This window comes from Lissotriton helveticus, chromosome 4_2 (genome assembly GCF_964261635.1).
Source record: "Lissotriton helveticus chromosome 4_2, aLisHel1.1, whole genome shotgun sequence".
NCBI classification, from domain to species: domain Eukaryota; kingdom Metazoa; phylum Chordata; class Amphibia; order Caudata; family Salamandridae; genus Lissotriton; species Lissotriton helveticus.
This window is the reverse complement of record NC_136064.1, coordinates 3,009,218-3,033,739: the sequence shown is the minus strand read 5'-3', so window position 1 is coordinate 3,033,739 and position 24,522 is coordinate 3,009,218. Positions and strand designations below refer to the sequence as shown.

Here is a 24,522-nt window from a genome sequence, read left to right as displayed (position 1 = left end):
CTCCACATGCGCTTTAAGCATTTGGTGTTTGGCCCTGCTGACTTTGGAAAAACTGCTGATGGTGCTTTGAAAAGTTTTCGAAGCTCATTGCCCCGTCAGTGTTGAGTAAAACTCCAAACGACATGCCTGCTGATGGAGGCAGAGGTGCCAAAGATGGTGTGGGGAAAGGGGGAGGGGCAACAAGGATCAAAGCAGCAGAGGGGATGAGGTACAAGGAGATACCGTGAAAAACAAAGCGAGCTCCTCGTGTAACAACAAGGTGGGGTGGCCTGGCCAATCAGCCCTTCATTCGAATGCAGATGTGATTGGAGAGGCGGCCTGTTATCTGTGACATCAGGCTGGGCCTTGGGAAGCGTTGCCTCCAGCACCTGGTAACACCATTGTTAGCCATGAGCAGTAAAGAGCCTCTGAGGCTAGCATGACTCATTTATAGGGCCAGCCAGGACCCTGGGAGCGGCAGAGGCCGGACAGACGGGGGCAGGAGGAGATCAAACAACCACTGGAGAGCAGAATGACCCTGTGGGACAACGGCTGGCTATGAACAACCATTGGGGCTGAGAAGCCAGCATGTATCCCGGATCCCTGAGGTGCACCAACAGCAACGGCCTGCCAGGCCAGGGCTGCATCCCGACGCCTTATGCAGAGTATGCGGAATACCACTACCCCGCGCCGCGGATAGACCACCACGCGCAAGTGCCGGGAGATTGGGGCGCGCACTATGGGCCGCCGAGAGAGGATTGGTGCATTTACGGGCCTGGAACCAACAGCGCAGTGTCAACGCCGCTGTCGGGGCTCTCCCCGGGGCACGTGTCCTACAGCCCACAGCAGGATTACAGCTCTTTGCACCCCACGGAGTCCGACCTTTTACATGCTACGGATGGGATCCACATCGTGGAGGTCTCCCCCGACCATGGGCGGCACAACCATTTCCAGTGGATGGGGAAAACTGCCCAGTCAACCTCAGTAGGTGAGTGGGATCTGCTGGTGTGCATGCGGTTTGCCTTATTGAGTCGGCTCAAACTTCTAGATCAGTGAAAAAAAGTGGATAGAGACAAAGTAGAACTTAAAGTTGGGTGGAAAATGGAGCCCTATCATTTTGCACCAAGTGAAACAGAATGGAACATTAACAGTGATCCACTTCCTTGTTAACTCTAGGTTTCGGTACCTCCATAAGGACATCCGCGAGCTCTGCTGCATGAGGCTGGGGGTGGGGTAGGAGACCACCACTGTATCTCGATCGCGGGGCTTGGGTAGCTTCGTTGGGTGGGGACTACATTAACTTAGATCGGAGGGCTAGTGTAGCTTCAATCGGGGGGTGGGAGGGGAGAGGCTAAGGTAGCTTTTATCGGATCCGTGCAGTCGGGCCCTATTGAGGACCTTATCATTGGCTGCACATCAGAGTCAAACATTTGGCTTCAAAACAGGTTCCAGGTTATGGGTATATAGAACTAGCACAACATGAATATATGGCCCAACTTTATAAATAAATAAATAAATAAAGGTACCTTACATGACCCCCTACTTGCTGTTTATAGTTAAAATACTTGCGGCTCTGGGTCGAGTTCATGTGAAATCCGGGTTGTTTTTTGTGTTTTGAAAGTAGTATGCGGTACAACTATCTCAATGGTAGTTTGAAAGGGCGAGTGCCGAACGCTGTTTTTGAGACGGGCTATCAGCAGGATCTGGCTTGTAACTCTTGAGAATCCCTGCCGCCCGACAGCGCATAGTGTCCTTAGCATGCGAGGGCAATAAACCCCCTGGGGTGGCCGAGGAGATGGCTGCAGATAGGCATTCTTGGGGCCAGGCCAGGAAGCACTCAGGAGATCAAAGGCCAGCCTCCCGGGGTCATAACCAGCAGCAAAAGGCACCCACCCTACTACTGTAGCCTGTTTGGAGCACCTATCGCTGCGTATTTCACCTCTAGGCTCAGGAGGGCCAAGCTGCCGCCTATGGTTTGAGGAGTGTACATAATCTGTAAATGAGGGCAGGTTGGTGAACAGATGCACAAGAGAGTTTTCTTAAGACATGCCTATAATGCATACACTCAGCAAACAGAATATGTAGCAGGCACATCAAACCGATTTCCGCACCCTGGTGTAGGGCCTGGGGAGGAGGGGGGAGAAAACGGGGATACGAGCTGCACGCCGGGGTATGATCAATGAATTACAAATCGTAACTGTTTACTAAATGCTGTAAATCTGAGACACCTTGTTCAAAAGATTTGAGATAAAGGTTATATATAGTACATGTAGTGGAACAACTGGAACTTTCGAGTGGGCTGGGGTGGGGGGATGTAGGGGACTGTTGTTCATCGGTTTACTCTCCCTAACACTTAACTCACAAACACTTTTCCAGGGCATCTTCTTATGGAGGAATTTGGCCTGTGTCTAAATCACCTTTTCAAAACTTTCCTGGCTTTTACACCTACGTTTCAAGACTCCGGCCCTTTCAAGCTCCCCAGGAGGATAGATTTACCAACTGTACTCAAAAACACTTCGACTTCGAAAGAGCTGGTACAAGGCTTCCAGCTTGTGGCAAGTTATCTCCCTCAGTTAGTGACCCAAATTCCGGTGGGTTATCGTACCTGGCCGATAGCTGTGCACGTTTCGAAATGATTGATCTTGGGATACTTTCCAGGGGAGCCGGAAATATAATCCATCTGCGCTCTAGAGAATGTACTCACAGAGCCGGTTGCCTAAACGTGCCAGGCGGCTCGCCGTACTTGGACACTGGCCACAAACTCGGACCGGACTCGGCATGTAGCGCCACGACCGCTTCGCCACACTCTGCGCTCGTGTTTGCTGCACAACTAGTGACAGTGATGCGTGGTAAAGGTCACCGGCCAGGTAAACATGCATTGGACCCCCGTAAACAGGCTGCTTTTATGGTGCCATTAAATCGTTAGAACATGGGGGACACCACAAGCCTGCGTAAGAGCACCTGATCTCCGCCGAAACGTGTCAAAGGAAACACCAGTCCAGGGCTTAAGGGGGCTCCCGTGGAGATGACCTCAGCAGAAGGAAGCAGGGAATATTCCGCCGCGTGCACTGAGGCGTAAGGCATCATGTGCTGACCTGAGCACACAGGAGCCGTGGACAATCCGGAATGTGTTGGTCTGAGACCCAAAAGACAGGAGACTAGGGCCTGCACTGCACCCAGAATTTAGGAGCAGTATACATATCCCAGCTGACATGAGCACACAGAAACAGTGCCTAGCCCAGTAGTGTTGACATGGGCACTCAGATACAGTGTCCAGCCCAGCTAGTGTTTACAGGAGCACTCAGATACAGTGCCTGGCCCAGCCAGTGTTGACAGGAGCACACAGAAACAGTGCCTAGCCCTGCCAGTGTTGATAGGAGCACTCAGATACAGTGCCTGGCCCAGCCAGTGTTGACAGGAGCACTCAGATACAGTGCCTATCCCAGCTAGTGTTGACAAGAGCACACAGAAACAGTGCCTAGCCCTGCCAGTGTTGATAGGAGCACTCAGATACAGTGCCTAGCCCAGCCAGTGTTGACAGGAGCACTCAGATACAGTGCCTAGCCCAGCCAGTGTTGACAGGAGCACACAGATACAGTGTCCAGCCCAGCCAGTGTTGACAGGAGCACTCAGATACAGTGCCTAGCCCAGCCAGTGTTGACAGGAGCACTCAGATACAGTGCCTAGCCCAGCCAGTGTTGACAGGAGCACTCAGATACAGTGCCTAGCCCAGCCAGTGTTGACAGGAGCACTCAGATACAGTGCCTAGCCCAGCCAGTGTTGACAGGAGCACTCAGATACAGTGCCTAGCCCAGCCAGTGTTGACAGGAGCACTCAGATACAGTGCCTAGCCCAGCCAGTGTTGACAGGAACACTCAGATACAGTGTCTAGCCCAGCAAGTATTGACAGGAGCACACAAAAACAGGAGATATTACAACATGTGTCTCGGCCTTGGCACACAGGGATGGGAGACATCCCAGCAAGTGACCGCCTGGGCCCTCAGTAACGAGATATAGAAGCACGTGTTGGCCTTGGAATACAGGGGAGGGGCTGTGGATACTGGAGCCTCCACTGCCGTGAAAACACATTTACTGATGCATGTCTGGCGTGAGCACACAGGAAGGATAGGGGAGTACCTGGTCACGGGACAGAGGAGGTGAGCCCTTGCACTGGCCTTGGAGGAGGCTCACTGGGGACATTTGGGCCTGCTTTGGATTGGCACACAAGAGCTGAAAGCAGTTGGCCCAGCACTGGCCTGGGCACGCAGGAGTTAGGGATATATGCGTCCGCACACTCGTAAGTACACAAAGACAGGTAACATTTGAGCTCACTGGAACAGAGGATATGCGGTCTATATACAGCTGGAAGTGATAGCGGCCCTGCACTGCCCTGAAAGCGCAGCTGCAGTGAATAGTGAACTTTACTACTACCTCTCACAACGTGATGAAAGCTTTCAACAGCACTCATGCTCTTGTACATAGTCTTTGCCCTTGTCTCTACTTTGGCACATTATGGAACCATCTCTTTATGCCACTTTAGCCCAGTTATCTCGACTGTGTTATCAAATGGGTCGCAATGAAATTGGCACAATAGTTGCGCTTCCAATGTGACCTGAGTGCTGATCTCGGATTCAACACTTCGCCGTGTTTTTTCAACCTGGACAAAACATTATATTTCTGTGCCGAGTTCCTTAAATTAACTACAGAACAGAACAGTACAATCTCAAAACAGATGGAGTTTTTAAATCCATGTTAAACAAAAATGAACACCCACTGTGAAACATAAACTACATGATTCGGAAATGTACATGGACATGTTTTATTCGAACCGTGTGTTTGGGATGGGAATTAATCTTTCTTGTTTATATACAATGGTTCAGCTTATTTAATTTCGCATGGCATAAATAAAAGTACTGTGTGCTCCTGGATATAACATCATGCAGGGGTTGCTTCGTTCTGGGTATATTCCCTACTTGACAAAATAGTTTGTGAACTGTAATATGCATCTGCAGTCCTGGGGGCTGGGTGTGCAGCTCTCTTCCTTGGAGGGCTGGGGAACATAAACTTTGCACTCTTTGTCACTTTCACTACATGACCCGGAGTGTGCCACTTGACCCCTGTGTAATCCATTCCTTCCTCTGCCGCCCTTGCAGCAGCAGTTGCCTGCCGGTGCACAAGGGCGTGTTGCCATATTTCACCCTAGAGCATTGTCCAGCTGTAGAGGGGTACATTTTATGGGACCTGTGCAAAGTTCCCTCTGCTCTTGCAAGTTGAACCATGAACAATGCGCTATATGTTCAATCATTAACAACTGATTGCAATCGTAGAAAACTCCTTTTACCAGATCCTGTATAATCAGGTGTATTTTACGAGGGTGTGTTGGCTTAATGCCCCGAATATATACACACGAGGATATTGGCCTGCATCACTCACAAAACGCTTCACTCCCCTGACCCCAACTACTTAAATAATAAACTGAGTAGAGCAGGTCAATCCAGATCGCTGAGAAGCTCCAACTCACTTTTTTTATTCCTCTGAAATTAAAAAAGAAAACCACCCAATACCGATCGTTCTCTGGCAACGCTCCCAGGATATGGAACGCTCTCCCTGGAGTCCTCAGATGCAACCACTCCTTCTCCTGTTTCAAAAGGTACCTGAAACTCCATCTCCTAATCAAATACTTTCATGACCAGCGTCAACTAACCTAGTCTTCTTTATCCAAGCTCTCTCCTCTCTCTCTGGACTTTCAGGGATAGTGGGTGACCAGACTAAGTCACTCTCGCCTTTTCTTTTATTGCTCTCTCCTCCTCCGCTGCACTGCACATTTATTACAAATGCTGTATTTTTTTCTATGGTTTGCTTCCTTACTGCCGGCCTACTATGCTATGTAATATCCTTCTGCTGTTTATTGTGTGTATGTGTAAAGCGCTCTGACACCTATGTGTTAAGCTAGCGCTATATAAAACTTTTAAAATGAATAAAAAGGCGACATGGCTCTCAAACCCCATGAGGGGAAAACATTTTCATCTGGAGGTGACAATTTGAGACAGGGAGGGAGCTCAGGGGTTCCATTAGCAAAAACCTTGCAGCAGGAGTGACTAATAAATTCAAAAAGGCCTGACGGAGTAACAGGGGGCACAGAACGTGGAAAGGCTCAAGTACAGAGGAAACCAAACAGTGGCTGAGGAATGAACAGAATAGACAGGTACTTGGAAGGGCTACAGTTGCTCTCACTCTCAGCTTCTGCTTGTAATCCGAAGTCACTCTGAGCTCCATGTTATAGACTGACTATTCGATTCCCACTGACATGTTCTAGTAACTGCCTCAAACTAATCGAGCAAGGCCCACCTACTCTCCCAACTCACGCTTTACCGCCTGATGGTTGAGAATGTCTGCTACGTCAATCCAGTCGGCTCATCTTACCGCTTACTTTCTGATGGACGATAATGACTGCCAGGACATCCTAGACTCGTTGGGTTATCATAATATATGCAGGCCAGGCAGGAGTTTCACTTTCTCCTCTTATACCTGCCATGCAGCACCCACCCATGAATGCTAAGACAGTTCAGGGCGGGCAGGTTCCAGCGCAGACAGCAATGGGTCCAAGATGCCCCCTGATTGTCGCTTCTAATTTAAAGTGTATCCCTTCTGCCAAGACTGCAGCTGCCAAGACTGCAGCCATTCTCACATCATCAACGTGTATCAGTACCACACCATCTAGCAATTTCTCACTTGTGCTGGGAAATGCTCGCTACTGGCGCAATTTACTTGGTATTACCCCTGATGACTATGAGTAAGGATATACGGGAGGAACACATCTTTTGTACATCTTGCATCTAAAGAGTGAACAAGAAGGCCATACTTAAACAACGTTTTAGGACTTCTACCTGTTCCTTGCACTTTCAGACTTGGAAGAGTCTTCATTGCAGTGGCTGACACAAGCGCTAACAGTCCTTTGAGGCTTCAGTAGCCTATGATATGAGCCTACACTGTTCTATTTTGGTATGAAAAACGTCCTCCCTTCGCGTTCATCCAGGTTTACACACCACAGTGAAAAAGAATGGCGGCTGTTATGGGCTTCCAGTCCCAGCGAGTCGGTCCGCTTGCCTGTGCGCTCCAGTCTAATAGACTTGTCTGTAGCTCTGACATGGCCCTTCCAAGAGACATTCTGAAAATAAACTCACGTGTTTATGTGCACAAACGTGTATGGTTGTGTAAACAAATGCCAAGCACCAATTCAATCCAGGGCTGCCCTCGGACCGTGTGTGCAGTCTTCCTACTGCAGTACTGGGCACCAGGGCAGGGCTACTCTCTCGCCATCAGTACCCTTTGCACGCTGCAGTAGCGAGCACACCCTGTGCCTACCGCAGCACCAATGCACGGCTGCTCTCTCGCTAGGTGTACCTGTCCGTGATTCCCCCATGGAGCCATGGTCCTAGGCAGTAAGCGGCACATTAACACCCAATTACATCTGGTAGTACGAGGGGGTGCTGTTATCCGTCTATTCTCTAAACACACAAACTGTGGCTGGGGAACGAGCCCTCCCGTGGGCAGCTCTTGGAGATCGCTTCAAAGCTCTGGCCGGTGTGCTTGTTGTCAAGTTGTAGGTGTGAGCCGCTACACCCTGGCAGATTCCAGGCGTGCGTTACTTGGGCCACCTCTTTTTTTTCTTCAATATTGAGGCTGCCATAATGTAGTAAATAACATTTCATGGCAAATGGGTGTATCTACTTAGATAGACTGGGTTAATGGCAGCAACGACGAGGAGCATCAGGTGTGAGACGAATATACCGTCCAGCGTTTGCATGCCAGAACTTCTTGTTTTGTACCCATTAAAATCGAATGGGTAAACTATAGAATGCAAATGAAACCAGACTGTAAGAAGAACATAAATGCAGCATCTTGATTCAAAGAAAAGGATCTGGTGGAACTTTACACTTGTGATATGAAACCCGCAAAAGCATACACTTCGCCAGGACGGTAGGGCTTCTGTCACATTCACAAGTTTGAGGCGGGGTCGTGCATTTGTAGGTGAACACTTTCAAAGTTTAATCAGCATTCGCATACTTCTTTTCAGGAATTCTGCAAACTGAAAGAATATGCAAATTGTGTCATGTCGATGGCAGGAATAAATGCCTTTACATTACAATAAAGGGAAGGAAACATCTCCATATCCAGTGGAAGTTTAAGGGAGGGAGTCGTTCCCCAGATAAAATAATCTCCCTTTTGTGCAGTTTATCACCTGTGGAAATTCCAGGTTGTGTTTGTAGCACTGAAGTCAAGCAGGCCTTCACCAGTAAATATTTGTACACTCATACTCATGCTTCTGTGGTGTCTCTCTCTGCAGTGAGAGGTCACTGAAGTCAAGCGGCCCGCCACCAGTTATTATCTGTATACTCATATTTCTGTGGTGTCTCTCTCTGCAGTGAGAGGCCACTGTAGTCAAGCTGGCCTCCACCAGTTAATATCTGCACACTCATATTTATACTTCTGTGGAGTCTCTGCAGTGAGAGGTCACTGAAGTGAAGCCGGCCTACACCAGTTAATATCTGCACAGTCCTACACATGCTTCTGTGGAGTCTCTGCAGTGAGAGGTCACTGAAGTGAAGCCGGCCTACACCAGTTAATATCTGCACAGTCCTACTCATGCTTCTGTGGAGTCTCTGCAGTGAAAGGTCACTGAAGTGAAGCCGGCCTTTACCAGTTAATATCTGCACAGTCCTACTCATGCTTCTGTGGAGTCTCTGCAGTGAGAGGTCACTGAAGTGAAGCCGGCCTACACCAGTTAATATCTGCACAGTCCCACACATGCTTCTGTGGAGTCTCTGCAGTGAGAAGTCACTGAAGTGAAGCCGGCCTACACCAGTTAATATCTGCACAGTCCTACTCATGCTTCTGTGGAGTCTCTGCAGTGAAAGGTCACTGAAGTGAAGCCGGCCTTTACCAGTTAATATCTGCACAGTCCTACTCATGCTTCTGTGGAGTCTCTGCAGTGAAAGGTCACTGAAGTGAAGCCGGCCTTTACCAGTTAATATCTGCACAGTCCTACTCATGCTTCTGTGGAGTCTCTGCAGTGAGAGGTCACTGTAGTCAAGCTGGTCTCCACCAGTTAATATCTGCACACTCATATTTATACTTCTGTGGAGTCTCTGCAGTGAGAGGTCACTGAAGTGAAGCCGGCCTACACCAGTTAATATCTGCACAGTCCTACACATGCTTCTGTGGAGTCTCTGCAGTGAGAGGTCACTGAAGTGAAGCCGGCCTACACCAGTTAATATCTGCACAGTCCTACCCATGCTTCTGTGGAGTCTCTGCAGTGAGAGGTCACTGAAGTGAAGCCGGCCTTTACCAGTTAATATCTGCACAGTCCTACTCATGCTTCTGTGGAGTCTCTGCAGTGAAAGGTCACTGAAGTGAAGCCGGCCTTTACCAGTTAATATCTGCACAGTCCTACTCATGCTTCTGTGGAGTCTCTGCAGTGAAAGGTCACTGAAGTGAAGCCGGCCTTTACCAGTTAATATCTGCACAGTCCTACTCATGCTTCTGTGGAGTCTCTGCAGTGAGAGGTCACTGAAGTGAAGCCGGCCTTTACCAGTTAATATCTGCACAGTCCTACTCATGCTTCTGTGGAGTCTCTGCAGTGAGAGGTCACTGAAGTGAAGCCGGCCTTTACCAGTTAATATCTGCACAGTCCTACTCATGCTTCTGTGGAGTCTCTGCAGTGAGAGGTGACTGAAGTCAAGCCGGCCTTTACCAGTTAATATCTGCACAGTCCTACTCATGCTTCTGTGGAGTCTCTGCAGTGAGAGGCCACTGAAGTCAAGCCGGCCTCCACCATTTAATATCTCCATACCAATACTTTTGTGATGTCTCTCTGTAGTGACCTAGACCGCACCAGACGCTCGAACGCTCTCAGGCTTATTAAGGCCTTGCGCTGCAGCTTGGATTGATTGACTCGAGATATGGTTGCAGGACTTAGACTGTCTTCGCGCAAACACAACTTGTTGTTTTTCCATGACTCCCGACTTTTGGATAAATGATCGCAACGCCTGACTTATCGTCTGTCAGAATTATTTCCTTCCAAAGACGTGCTCGCTGATATGGCTAGGTCACGTTGTACTTACTGTTTGGGTGCAAATTTCAAGCTTAATAATTATGCTTTACACTCACAAGGGTGTGCGAGGGCACAAAAACAGATAGGAGTTTTACCTCCACAGCAAGCACACTCAAACCGTTATTTGGAGACCAGCTTATTGGCTCACAACCAGAACAGGTTGTTGAACTCTTCTTTCTCTCTCTCTTAGGAACTGATACCACACTGTTGTTGATGACTTCTTTAGCAGCATTGGTACAGGACCTTCTATCTCACAACCGCTCCTAGTCCCCCCCTCTCTTTGGATAGTGTTTATATGCCATTTTCAAATTGCTTACTAGTCCGACATTGCACGGCTCAGAGAAGACACTTAAGCCTTGAAAAAGTCCAAAAGACGAAACATGTGTCGGCTTCTTCTGTTTCCTATGGTATCTAGACTTGAAAAATAATCAAATAATAAAACCACGTGGAAAAAAGAACTGTTACGGACTACACATGCTCTTTTATTTCAAAATACTTGTTCTGATGTAGTATTACTATATTGACTACCATTGTGTGCTTCGGTACTTATTGTTTAGTTCCAGCCCAGAGTCTTTCCTCTGAATACTTGCACCCAAGGTGGCTAGTACCACGAGAGCACCACCAACGTATTCCTTAATGCTGTGGGACTACTATATCCCGGACTTCAGAAAATAGATGTGCAATTCTTGCTTGGCAGAGCCACCAAATGTTTATGTTGTCATGGTTCTATTGTGTCTTCTCTATAGAAAGCCCAAGGAGCGCATCAATAACTATCTACATACTCATAGCTTCTGTTTTGTTCTCTCAAGGAGCAGGGATAGGTCACTCGAAGAAAAGTGGCCTTCACCAGTTAATATCTGCACACTCATAGCTTTTGCCTTGTATTCTTCACATCAGGCCGAAGGTGCACCGTCTGGTCACTAAAGTCAAGTGCGTCTTCATTTAATATTGTCATAGCCGGGGCTTCTGCTGTTGCGTTATCTCTATACAGGGCCTAAGGAGCAGACAGAGGTCACTGGAAGTCAAGCGGCCTTCGGCAGTTAATACCTAAATGTTCATAGCTTCTGCGTTGTTCTCTTCAGGCCAGGCGGAAGGAGCACCGCCTGGACACTGAAGTCAAATGTGTCTTTATTTATGATCGGCATAGACACAGCTTCTGTTGTGTTTTCTCTACAGAGGGCCAAAGGAGCAGTGAGGGGATACAGAAGGCTCGAATTGACTTTGTTTTTCCAAATTCATACTCTTTCGTACCGTTTGCACCAGCTTTGGTAAGGAGGTTTTCACTGCATATTGTCTCACTGATTCTCATCCAAAGTATAGATCAGACAGCAGATGCATCAAAGGCCAGGGTCTTTCACATGGGCGTCGAGGTACAGTTCCTAGAAGTAGGTTGCAACCGATGTGGACGGTTCAGCAACCATTGTCATTCAACAGTTCGAGTACTGACCTCTTAAATTATTTGTAGCCTCTTTTTTTCTGTTGCAGCAATCTGCCATGATATATTTTCTATTGCGCCCTCTTTTCACGTTTCATGTTGACAGGTAGCAGGACCTTTGCCTCCGAGGTGACTTGACTGAAGAAGGTATGTGCTCCTGCCAATTCGATATTGGAGACATGGCACCACACGTATTTTAAGGCATGGAAAGAGCGGGCAATTGTGCAGGGGCCCCACCTTCCAAGGGCCCTTGTGAAAGTGAAATATTTCTGTTTATCACTTTTGTCTATTTTTCTATATCAACTTTAATGTATAACTAAACATTGCTTGCCATCATAGGCTTTGAATAAATAATAAAATGGGTCATAAAACTCAAAGTTGTTCTAAACAGGGACCCTAAAACTCTTTGCCCGGGGACCCCGAAACTCTTTATGGTGATACTGATGACACCAGACGCTGTAGCATTCACCAGGAGAAACAACAACAGAAGCCCAGATGCATATAGTCCTAAAATACCATGCAGATGACCTCTTGTGGGGGGACCGAGCGCCAGACCTACTTCAGATGTTAATGGCCCTCTTTGTAGGCTGACTGTGAGGTCTCCTTGTTTTTGTTTTCCCCTTGGTTACGTTGTCTACTGTTGTGGGCCCACTGTCCACACTAAGGCAGCCGGGACTTTTCACACCTCCTTTCTTGCTTTGATATGCAGTCTGCTTTCTTCCTCTTCCTCTTTTTTTCTGGGGTTATATTACAGGAAGGGTGATGATTTTCACAGCAAATAAAGATGCCTTGTCCCGGCTTTTATTGTCTTTCCAAAGTAAAGGTTCTCTGAATTTTATGACCAAAGTGAATGGGGAGGCTGTTCCTTCCCACATCCCCTCCCTCTCCACCAAATTGCATAGCAACCCCAATTCAATACTGGTGCCCAAAAATGAAATAATTCGGTACAAATTAACTTTACTGATTTGCCAACCGCCAACGCTAGTGCACAATACATAACCAGCAGACAGCAAACAGAAGAAACTTCTAAAAATGCCGTTTCAGGGAGACCACAATTTAAACCTACGCTTACTTGGTTTTCACGGGCCTATATTCCAAACCTGAGAGTGACGCATATGTAGCATGCTATTTTCTGCGTGTTGCCCAAGTGTCAAAGAAATTACGTGCATTAATTAAGGCATTCTTAGATCAAACTTGAGAATCAAACATCTAACTTCATAAAACCCTACTCTCTATAAACATCAAGATTGAAAAGAGGTGAACTACGTTACATGGCATTTTATAACTAAGCAAGCAAATCGATTGTTTGTCCCGTTTGCGCTCAAATAAGTAATACAAAAACCAGAGTGGCTCCAACCATATGCATTGCACGCCGCTGTGGCAAGAATACTATGGAGCCAGCATTTTTTACACCATACTTACTGGGTTTTTTGTCTGCTCCAGTTTCCGAACGTGAACGATAGTGCCCTTTCTACAGAGCACAAACCGCCGTTGTAACTTATATACGCACTTTAAATTAAACCCTATTATTTATTTGTCGACTATGTAAGGGTGAAATGCTGGGTGGAGCGCCTGAGTTTGAAAGACATGACTGCAGCCAGACTTTTAACTCTCAGAGTTATTCTGCCAGCTTGGGGAAAACCAGCTTGATCGAGGATTTATTCATAAAGAAAAAATGTGCCAGTAAATAAAATCCGCCTTTTAATTATGCAAGTAATTTCGACGATCAACAACAACGATCTGCCTGTCCTTCTTACTAAACAAGAAGCAAAACGTGTTCAAAGTAAATTGGCTCCAAGTTTTTGCACACGTGCGTTCAACTCGCACAGTTGCCACAAAAAACAAACTATTGGTGCATGACACAATTGCCACCGAATTGTAAACTCACTTGGGAACAAGTTCAGAAGGTAGAGGAAATACATGAGAACACAACAATGATTTATTGGCATGCCTGTGGGTTGACACGTGTTTCCAAAGCTTCACAGATTCGATGGTTGTCACAGTTTTACACGAGGGTCACAGATCTTTTGTTATCGGCTGTAGAAGAATAGCTTCCAGGTCCGGCCACTCCCTCTGCTATTTCTCACCAAAGTGCTATGTACGAGCACAAAGGAGCAAGCCGGGTAATTTCCTCCTTCACACCACTGGAGAGTCAGAAACAAGGGGGCACAAACATTCCCAAGCCGTTTCAAAAAGTAAAAGGCTTCCAATTAACACGTGTGGAAGGAACAAGCCAAGTACCAGGCCAGGGGCACAGGACAGAAGCAGATTTTCTGTTCGATATGTTCCCACCTGTGCTGCACATGGCAGTACTCTCTACACCTAGCACTGCATGGCCCATGAGATATCCATTTCTGATACAGTAATAGCACTGCTAACAGTCGCAGAAACACGTCGTGGCAATAAAGTTATTTACATTGAATCGAGTCCTTCCTTCTTAGGAAAGTCCTAAACAGGCCGCCTTCAACATCAAAGAACTCCGTTGTTTAGGGCCGTCATTCTTTCATTCAGATTATTCTGGCGCTTTGGGGGGAGGGGGGCGTACACACACCATCCCGCTGAGAAGAAACTAGCATCTTTCCAAGCATTTTAAAGTACATCATTTAATTTAAAGTATCCTTAAGTACTCGGAGGATTTACTAGAAGGAAGTACTGCGAAAATCAAAAGAAGTTACTTCCCTGTAAGCACAGTTCTCCAGCGTTAGTATCTCTCTGAAATTCTCACTTATGCACATATGAAAGATGTAATGCTGGTGTACTCACCACACAAATCCATGCTGGCATTTTACTGGAGCGGGTAATCATATTATCCCTATTGAGTTAGGTTACATTAATATCAGTTTAGAGCGCTTAAAATGTGTGAACCTCGACTACTAGCGCCTTACGGATTTATGTAGCTGCAGGTAAACATGCCAGGTTCACAAAACTGCAATGCAAGGGGTAGCAGCTGTTAATAGTGCACCAGCTGGAGTGGCACATGGGGCCAGTGGTTGCAGGGGGCCCCTGCACCCAAATTATAGCTGTTGACTATCCAATTGGGAGTTAGATGAGCATATTGTTCTCGCTGCAACAGAGCCCGTTGTTCTGTTGCTGCACCACAGCTAAAATGATACATATTTTATTGTGAAACTAATCTTTCGAAAATAGGGATTCAGTCTCGCATTTCTTTTACTTTCCTGGTAATATAATGTCGGAGCGTATCACACTTCACACAAAGGAATTTAAAAGCAGCAGGGTCTGCGTATCTTTACCCAGATATGTGAAACCCTATGCACATACTGATCTACTAAGCGAAGTTCCGCATTCAGAGCATTTTGGAAAGTGGGCCTCCTCAGAGATGAGAGGGGGTCTGGACTTCGTTCATGTGCTTCCAAGATAAGGTCGCATTGTCTCTCATCTCTATATACATATTAACGCCTCAATGGCGTTTAGGAATTAAGGCTACAGATATCTGTCGGTCTATTGCCCAGGGAACGACACATGGGCACAGAGAATGGGCCTGTAGTTAAACCACGGTATTTACTGCAGCAAGGCACTTCGGTTTCAAACAAATGTCACGGCTCCATTTCTCCTCTTGCATACATTCATCATGCACGTATACAGCTCTCCCATACACGCCTGCATCAGGCCAAGTACCTCAAATACCGTACCTAAGGCACGATTTGGCTAGGAACTGTTCGTGCCACACATGCTGCTGTCTGCCCAGTCAGGCCCATCACAGACTGTACCCGTTTTAGGTTTTAAATAGGGGACCCCTTGCATCAATGATATTCTGTTGATGGAACGGGTCCCCAGGTCATATTCGTCTTGGCACCTGTAACCTTTAAAGTCAAGAGTGCTTTGAATAGTGAGATTTAGGAGTTTATTCTTATAACGGGAAAGTAAGTTGTCATATTGTTCATACTATAATAGTGGCCAGCCCTTCATGACACTGAAAGTTTACATCCTCAGGCCGACTGTTACCAACATCTATAACGTTTCTAGAAATTGTCTTTGAAGCATGGACAAACTCATTTTAGCAACTTACTGGGCATCCTTTGTTATGTAAATGTTGGATACTTGTAAAGCACACTGTTACTCTACCCGAGTGTCCTGGCGCTCAAATAAGTAATACAGAAACCAGAGTGGCTCCAACCATATGCATTGCACGCCGCTGTGGCAACCCGTCTTGGTTTTCCCAGTGAGATGGTCCCATTCTGGGTATCTCCAGGGTGAAACCAGGCATCCCGGCGTCTGTGGGGGGCCATTGTAGAGATGAGGCAAGTTTAATGCCCAGAGTTACCGAGTGTGTTCCCTGGTTAGAGTAGGCACTGAGGCGAGAATTATTGAGTCAGTTGACCCTCGTCGGGAATTGAACTGGTTAGAGTAGGCACTGAGGCGAGAATTATCGAGTCCGTTGACCCTGGTCAGGAATTGAACTGGTTAGAGTAGGCACTGAGGCGAGAATTATCGAGTCCGTTGACCAATTGAACCCTGGTCCCGGCCGTCCTCTGCTTACAGGTCTGCCGCCTCTAACCAGTGAGCCACACCTCTCCACATGAATGAGTACCATCGATTCATGAACATAAGCATTTCATACCGGATGGGACTGGGTATTTTCATGGAGTTTATAGGATCTAGCCATTTCACAATTGGGTTAAAATCACCATTTTTGTGACATAAATTGTAATCCGGCAAGGAGAGTTGCAAATATTACTATACACCAGGAGTCTTTAAACTAGGGAGCGGGTCCCTCTTGGGGGCCTTAAGTGATACTGGGGGAGGGGCGCCAGGCTCTGGCAAAATAAACATTATGATGATGACAGTGCTTTGTTTTAAGTTTAAAAAAATTAGCAGCTGTAAGCCACATTGTAATGAGCCATCACTAACATCCTTTGTCATACTATCCTAGCTGGGAGTAGGTTTCAAAAGAGAAGGGACTCCAAATATTCTTCAAAACCCCACCCCCATTTCTGATAACCACTCTGGATACCTTTACAGGTTAGTTAGTAAGGCCTGCCTGACCAGAATAGTATGTTTGGCAATCATGTATTTGATGTCATTTTTAAAAGGGGTAACAGAACGTCCAGACATATTTAAACATTGTCAATATAAAGGAATAATTGTGAAAATTATGAGGGGGACCCAAAGACCCCCCAAAGATTTGTTTGTTTCCTCCGGGGTGGGCGTGGGATAAAAAAGTTTAAAGACCACTGCTATACACATATGGCAAGAACTCAATCAATTAGCAAAAGTTGTGAAAAAGTAGGGAGGAAACCAAACTAATGCTGGATACAGAGAAAAGAATAGATAAAACGCCTGGTGGGTGGTCCACTATTTAAGGCAACAGAAAGGTCTAGGAGGATGGAGGGAGATGCCAGAGGAGCTGTGATGGACAGCATTGATGGCACTGGAGACCATGTTGAGGGATTCTTCTGTTGAGTGCCACTCGTGGATTCTTGAGGAGGGTTAAGTACATTTTACGGGATGTCTATATCACTTGATGATTTAAGTACTTTTGATATAATTTAAACAACTTACTTTACTTCTTTTCTTCTTACATGTTACGTAGTCTTTTGTATTGTGTATTTTTCGTTAAAATATTATTTCGCGCATTTTGTAAGCTATTAACATTCTATAAGTTAACCTGAAGCATTTTTGCTGTTCATTTAATAATGCATATGGTCTCGAGTGCCCAAAGACTACTTTGTTTGAGTTAGTTGGATTTCAGGTGCTTGAAAAAGGCTTAATATAGCAATTATTAGTCGGAATGGACATTAGAAAGGTCCAAAGATGTGGATCTAATTTAATGTTCATGTATTGTAGTTGTACGCCACTGAAACGAAAATGAATGCATTCAGTACAAAATGAGTGCATCAAAAGAAATGCAATTATCGACAATAGGACATGGCATATAGAGAGAGGTCAGCGTGTAGGTAATAGGATCTGAGGATCAGAACAACGATTTCAGCTGGAAACATAAAGAAACAAGCAACACGGATGTTTGGGGGCGGGATAAATCTGGGATGAAATGGGGGTAAGTACAGAGAAGTGACGGAGGAAGAAATGGAAGCCATGGAGAGGAGACTGAAAAGCAGCCTGGTGGACGAATCAAATATACATTAAAGCGAGGGTGCCAACAGGCAGACCATAAGTAGGAAATAACTGTAGTCCAAGCGGGAAACAATGAACATTTAGAATACTAAATTAAAACTTACGTGCTGAGCTAACTGGACGGCGTAGCAAGTTCGTGCTAACCATGACATATACAGTGATTTGCAGATCACGTTCGAATCCAGGAAAGGCCATTACTGGGTTTAACTAGAGTGCACATCCCATTACCACGCATGTAACATGAGAGCGTGCAAAAAGGCATACTGTTTTATGTACCATGTTAACTGGTAGACTGAGGCTATCGTTGCATAATGCATTTTCTTTAGAAGCACAGAACGCTGAGTCTTTTTGCCATCGTAGCTGAACTTGAGAGTACCTCAAGGCCATCCTAATGGGCCATGACTACACATGTTGTTCAAATGTCAGAAACTTAAGACTCCTAATGAGCCGTTCTTTGGAAACTCTGAAGCTAAAAAGCTGTGAGCTTCTGAGTGAGAATTGTATACACTCGATCCTGTGGGGAAATCATGTTATTTATTCATGTATTGTTTATTATAATGTTTATTTCGTACATACCAAGCCCTAGAGCATCAGAGAGTTTTACAGAAGAAACGATACATAGTGCCCTACGGGAAGTCAAGTAATGGTAAAAGAAGCAAATTCAATAGTACCAAATAATAGACAAAAATATAAAAGAAATCAAATTGAACAAATTATGAACAAATCGCATCCGCCAAGGAGTAACTAAGACTGTGCAGTTAGAAACTCAGGGATAGCAGTACCTTACTAGCAATTATAAAGACAGAAGACAGACAACCAGGTTCCAGGTGAGATCAGAAAAGCCTCCGCTCGAGCGAACCTCTGCTTTCTGGTTCATCATGTATTGGTATAGGAATCGACAGGAATGTCTACTGAGCTGCTTGGGTCCGCTTGTGTCTTTCTTTCATTTTACTAGGCCCCAGAAAGATTAGTAACCTTGGTGTGTTGACGAGTGACTTAAACATGCCAAAGGGCCCGACAAAGGAATACAGTAGCAATTTATCATTTTCTTGCTTCGTCTTCGCAGGTAAAACAAGGACCAAAGAAAAGTACCGCGTCGTCTACACAGATCACCAGCGGCTGGAGCTCGAGAAGGAGTTCCATTACAATAGATACATCACCATCACCAGGAAAGCACAACTGGCGGCCAGCCTGAGGCTCTCGGAAAGACAGGTGCATTAACAACTCTCTTCGGAATGTGTCTGGGACTCTGCTATGTCTCTAGCATGTGCATTTATAATGTCTTTCCGATGCTTGATCCATTAACGTTACATGTGCAATGACTGCTAAGACAGCAATGGCTGCGAACAAAGAACAACACGTGAGGCTCGATCTGTGCACGTACTTCGTCACTGATACTGACTCACATTGTGGTACTGAGCTAAGGGTCCACATCTCATCATCTTAGGATCCTAGGATCTGATACGCTGTAAAAGGTAGCATCAGCCCTGATTGTTTTTCTTAGTAACTAACTTGGCTATGCCATCACGTAGTGCAAATGACACCGGGTCTTTTACCCGATAAAAGCTGTATGCAAATTCACTGACATTAAAAGCGTGCCTAAAAAGTAACTTTTTTTTAACATAGTGAAAAAAATGGACAATTAGGAAGGTAACCACATTTTGAGGAATTGACTTCACAAACAGGCTTCTCCATCATCCCAGCAGCACAGCTTGATTTTTTGGTATCCTTTACCTTCTGTAACTCCTCAAACATCCCTTCACTACTATGCTTGTCTATTTGTGCCATTGAACACACAAAAAGTGATGGGAGGAATGCTTGCAATTTGTCTAACCACTGGCAATCACTCAGTAGCATCCCAGACCCATCATTCTTTTGCTCACCACGTCACATCAGTTTGGATACAGCCATATGGAAATCAGTCTTGACCCTGCTGTAGGGACAGTCCTGCCCAAACTGCCAGGCCAGGCCCTCCCTGAATCGTAACACAAGCAACACAATTGGTTTTGCTCAGAATAAATCTCATCAGGCGAGTAATAGTTTTGCTCCAGCTGCACAGTGACTAGAAAGAAACCCACCAAAACATATTCCTGTTTGTGAAGAGCCTGGCAGTTCAGGCTGGACTATTCCTATTGGAGCAGGGTCAAGACGGATTTTCATATGACTGGGTCAAACCTGAGGTGGCATGGCCGGCAAAAGAACCATGGGTTGGGATGCTACCCCGAGCGATTGCCAGTGGTTAGACAAATTGCAAGCATTCCTACATTCACCTTGTGTGTGTTTTATTTGTGTCATTGACCATCCACTACACTAGTGACATGATCTTAGGCAGTGGCGGCTGGTAAGTTTAGGAGGAAGGGGGGCAGACGAGACACACACACACACACACACACATTCACAGCCATGTGTTCACACGTGAGCACACACAAACACATCCATTCACAACACTCATTACCAAACATTCATACATGCATGCTCCAAACATTAATTTTTAAAAAACACACCCACTTAACTGCAGCTCTGCCTCGGAGGTCCTAGGAGGCTTGGGATTGCTGCCTTCCCTCATTGGCTACCTCAGGGTCAGCCAATGAGGGAAGGCAGCAGTCTGAACGTCATCACAGTGCGGGATGGGGTTAGTGAGACTGCTGACCCCACCCCACTCTGTGAGGAAATGTCACTGATTGACACTTGACTCTGGGAGCCCGAGGGCTTAAAACTGAAGCGCCCAGGTGCAAGGCAGTTAGTGACCCTATCCTTCGTCACTGGAGGTTGGACCTCAGGGATCTTTGCTGAGCTGAGGAGGTCACGCCCACAGGAGCTGTAACGTTCTCAGCACAGCCAAGTTCAGCTCAAGCAGCCAGAAGCCTGCGCTTTTTGCGCATTCCTGGCTACTGACTGCCTGACCTGAAAATGACCTGAAAATGAACAGTATCTATCAGGCTTACCTTTGTTCAGCCGTTCAGACATTGTTCTTGAGGGGCAAAAGTTTGGGGGGCATAGACCCTCAGACCCAATGCGGCTGCCTTTAGGGTAGGCAGTGGCCCACAAGGAAGTCATCAGCGAAGTCAAAGGCTCTTAGCTTTGCCTCTTATTTCACTGTATGTGGAAAAGGGTGGTTGAGTATCACACCAATCCTTATGTACTGCACATGTAACAGCACCACAACTCAAAAAAAAAATAACAGCTCTTCCAAGAGAAGGATCTTTCCATCAGCCTTGAGTGGCACATCCTGTCATCTCTTCAAAGTCATCATAAAGATGGTGTATATACCTGATACTGAATAACATTGACGGGGAACGATTTACAAGCAACGAAGCCGGCTATTCACTGGCCTCTCTCTGGATAATAATAATAATAATAATAATAATAATCCACATTTGTAAAGCGCACAATCACCCGTAAGGGTCTCTAGGCGCTGGGGGCCGTCGGGAAGATTAAGCAAGCTATTGCCCAGAGTCACATGGTGCTGGGCTAACCTGCCGCCGGAGCCGGGGATCGAACCCTGATCCCCAGATTCCAGCGTCAGTCGCCCTGGCCGCGGCGATTGATCCATTGATAATTAGTGCCCTGAAGAAGTCCTGTATTAGGACGAAACGGCTGTATGGTTGTGAAAAGTTATACTTTTGACTTCGTTTTTAAACTACTGAAAATGGAATAAAAAAGAATTTTTTTTGAAGAACATCACTGTTCGATACGGACTATATAATTGTTGTTCTTTTCTCTTTTTTAAAATTAATGTGTAGTGCACCTATGCTTCTGTTTTAAACTGTTAGGTTCCTACGGGAACTAGCACTGTGACGGTGGGTGCGATTCAGTGTGCACACAGACCCCAGTAAGCACAGAGCGGTTAATACCGATAGAGGCAGGCCCGGACTGGCCGTTGCGGGCACCGGGCAATCCCCCGGTGCGCCGCAAGGGTAGGGGCCGGTTTTGGGCCTCTGGGGGCTGTTTTTGTTACAGGGCCGAAATGGCCCCGTAACAAAATCGGCTGAAAACCGGCCCTGGCAAAGAGCGCGGTCGCACCCCCAACGCCCCCCCCCCCCGGGGACTGGGGGGGCCGGCCGAGCACTTTTCCAGGGCCGGTTTTGGTTCCCAGTCCGGCCCTGGATAGAGGGATAGTAGGTTAGGTGCTGTAAATCAGAGGGTTCCACTGTCAGGTTCATTTGTTTACATAGATATATATATCCGAACCTCCACCTCCAGTAAGCACAGAGCGGTTAATACCGATAGAGGCAGGCCCGGACTGGCCGTTGCGGGCACCGGGCAATCCCCCGGTGCGCCGCAAGGGTAGGGGCCGGTTTTGGGCCTCTGGGGGCCGTTTTTGTTACAGGGCCGAAATGGCCCCGTAACAAAATCGGCCGAAAACCGGCCCTGGCAAAGAGCGCGGTCGCACCCCCAACCCCACCCCTGGGGACTGGGGGGGCCGGCCGAGCACTTTTCCAGGGCCGGTTTTGGTTCCCAGTCTGGCCCTGGATAGAGGGATAGTAGGTTAGGTGCTGTCAATCAGAGGGTTCCACTGTCAGGTTCATTTGTTTACATAGATATATATATATCCGAACCTCCACCTCGGTATTACCCAAGCAGGACGACGCCATGTGGTGATTAAATATCCTTTATTGTAAAGACCGACAATAAAGGATATTTAATCACCACATGGCGTTGTCCTGCTTGGGTAATACCGAGCCGGAGGTTCGGAGATTGTACTGGGTTAAGCTTGAGTAACCAGTGACGACGACGCGCCCTCTGTTCTGGTGGCGGTGGCTGTGTCTCGAGCACGGGAGGAAAAAAAATATATATTATCATCAAGCATGGGGGCAAAAGGCAATCTGGCTGTTAGAAATTAATAGAAAAAATTCCAGCATCATCGCCTAGCTCTCAACTAATGACACACAGTACTAACATTGTATGTATTTGTGGCTTACAGGAGTCACCCAACTCTCAACAACCATTAGCAAGGGCAGGGATAAAACTGACCTATATGAGACTTCATATTCTAAAAAAGTCTTTCAACCATGCAAGAGCAAAATACTGAACTGTGGCTTTCTCTAGCCTGTTCAATAAAATAGTGTGGTTCGATGATGAGGAGTGGCACTGAGAAATCTACTAGAACCAGAACGACATTATCATTATCATTAGTGTAATTCAGCTCATATGGAACTGCTGATGCAATTGTTTCTATGCTTTGATTCAGCTGAGTCCTGCATGCGTAGGATGAACCAAGGCAAATGTCCTCCCTACAGAATGTTGACGTTTTCTGCAGGAAGATCAGATAGATGAGGGGGTGGACCAGTTATAGACCCACGACTCAGCTATCGAACGTTACTGATAGCCAATTTGGTGATGAGCAGGTTGCTTGCATGGATGTAGTCCTTCCTAATGCGGCTCCTTGGGTGGTCTGCACTTAGTGGGCTGGTGTATGGAGAGGCTGTTGTGAGCAACAAGCACAGATGTGGCTAGCGAGGGGCTTTGGGTGCTGAGTTCTTTATTTTGCTGAATGTGTCAGAGGCCAGTGGTGGTTAGGCCCGGGTGATTAGTCCCAGGCTTGGCCTGGTAGTATCTAGGCCCAGGTTGGTGCTGGATTCTCAGTGATGGGGTCACTAATGAAGTCCTGGATGGGTACACCGTTTTTTAGAATTAAAAAGCATTGTCCAAAGCATATAGTGCATGGGCCATACTAGAGTATCGTTGGCTGACACAACACGATTTAGTAGCAAACCAAGAGAATATCAGGTGGTTAGACAAGAGTGCAAACATGGGAAAAGATTGCTGTCTTTGCTATCTCTAGTTGCGTGTCAAGTCTGTAACTCTCATAGGCCATACACACGAAGAACTACAGCTGCATACTTCTTAAGTGAAACCTTATTGTCCCAATCTGAAAATGTAAGCTTGTGACTTTATTCTTTCTTTTGTATTTCTATTTATATCGGTTATATTTGTAGTTAATATATCATTTAAAAAAAAGAAGTATGTTAAATTTCTCTTTTCTTCTTTTCGGATAGATCAAAATTTGGTTCCAGAACAGAAGAGCGAAAGAAAGGAAAATAATTAAGAAAAAAACGACGCAGTTTGGTGGACTGGACTCTGTTCATGGCGACATGGGCTCTGTGAGCCCACTTCCAATTCCAGATTCCATGAATCACAACAGTCTTACGAGCTCTTTATGTCCACCACCGGCAGTGAATGGTTTACAACACAATGGCAGCTTGCAGCAGGTCCCAGTCTCTCCATAAACTTAAAAAACAAGTAAAAACTGGCAAGTAAAAGGCACATTCTAAGATGGGGACAATGAAACCATCTGTACAGGAGCACTGCACGCCAAGGAGAACTTGGATAATGGCCTGGCAATGCTAATAAACTTTGCAAAGACTTCAGAAGAGCCCAGGCTAGTGACTCAGCCATCTAAAGTACAATATCAGTTGACAGGAAGATGAAGGTCATTCACTCTTTCTTAAGCAGTTTGTCTTAAAACCACTGGTGTTCCAGATGTTTATTAAAGGGCGAGCGAGGCAAACATTTCAAGTCAGAGAGGCTGGCTTCCATATTTAGACCATACTATGTAGTCCGTTCCCTGCCTTAAGTATTGTCTAGTTATGTAATATGTTCTTTGTACATCGTAGAGAGAAATATTCCAAACCTATTTTTGATGGACAAGCTGAAAATGCATAGTTCAAACATTCAATGACATTACGGATTGGTCAAACTAGGACTACTGTGCCCACCCTTGTTCTCACGGACTGGATCCTTGCACTATTTTCAAAATATCCACAAGGGGCACATTTGCATTCAATTAATCTAAATGAAGATCATTACATAGTCAATGATTATCCTAAAAGCCTTGCATTAATCAACCTCCGTAGATCAATTATCCCGAATTTCAAACTAGGAAAAAGATTTATTTTGG

At 46.2% G+C, this 24,522-nt stretch overlaps 1 protein-coding gene and 1 long non-coding RNA gene across 2 annotated transcripts in view; one reads left to right on the top strand and one right to left on the bottom strand.

Annotated features, from left to right (window-relative positions):
• Positions 1-24,522, bottom strand: part of LOC144752172 (uncharacterized) — a 993,171-nt gene that overhangs the window by 317,134 nt on the left and 651,515 nt on the right. The gene's annotated exons all lie outside the window — the stretch shown is intronic.
• On the top strand, positions 476-23,851 carry LOC144752014 (homeobox protein CDX-4-like). The gene is made up of 3 exons (XM_078639975.1): positions 476-967; positions 18,688-18,833; positions 23,621-23,851. Exons 1-3 carry the CDS (start codon positions 568-570, stop codon positions 23,849-23,851), a joined length of 777 nt encoding a protein of 258 aa, XP_078496101.1. The 5' UTR covers positions 476-567.

Bases quoted from the DNA above. Each gene is read 5' to 3' on its own strand.
- LOC144752014 (XM_078639975.1), top strand. From the start codon at position 568: ATGTATCCCGGATCCCTGAGGTGCACCAACAGCAACGGCCTGCCAGGC. The intron at 968-18,687 runs GTGAGTGGGATC...TCGTCTTCGCAG, and splicing joins TGCCCAGTCAACCTCAGTAG to GTAAAACAAGGACCAAAGAA. The intron at 18,834-23,620 runs GTGCATTAACAA...CTTTTCGGATAG, and splicing joins TGAGGCTCTCGGAAAGACAG to ATCAAAATTTGGTTCCAGAA.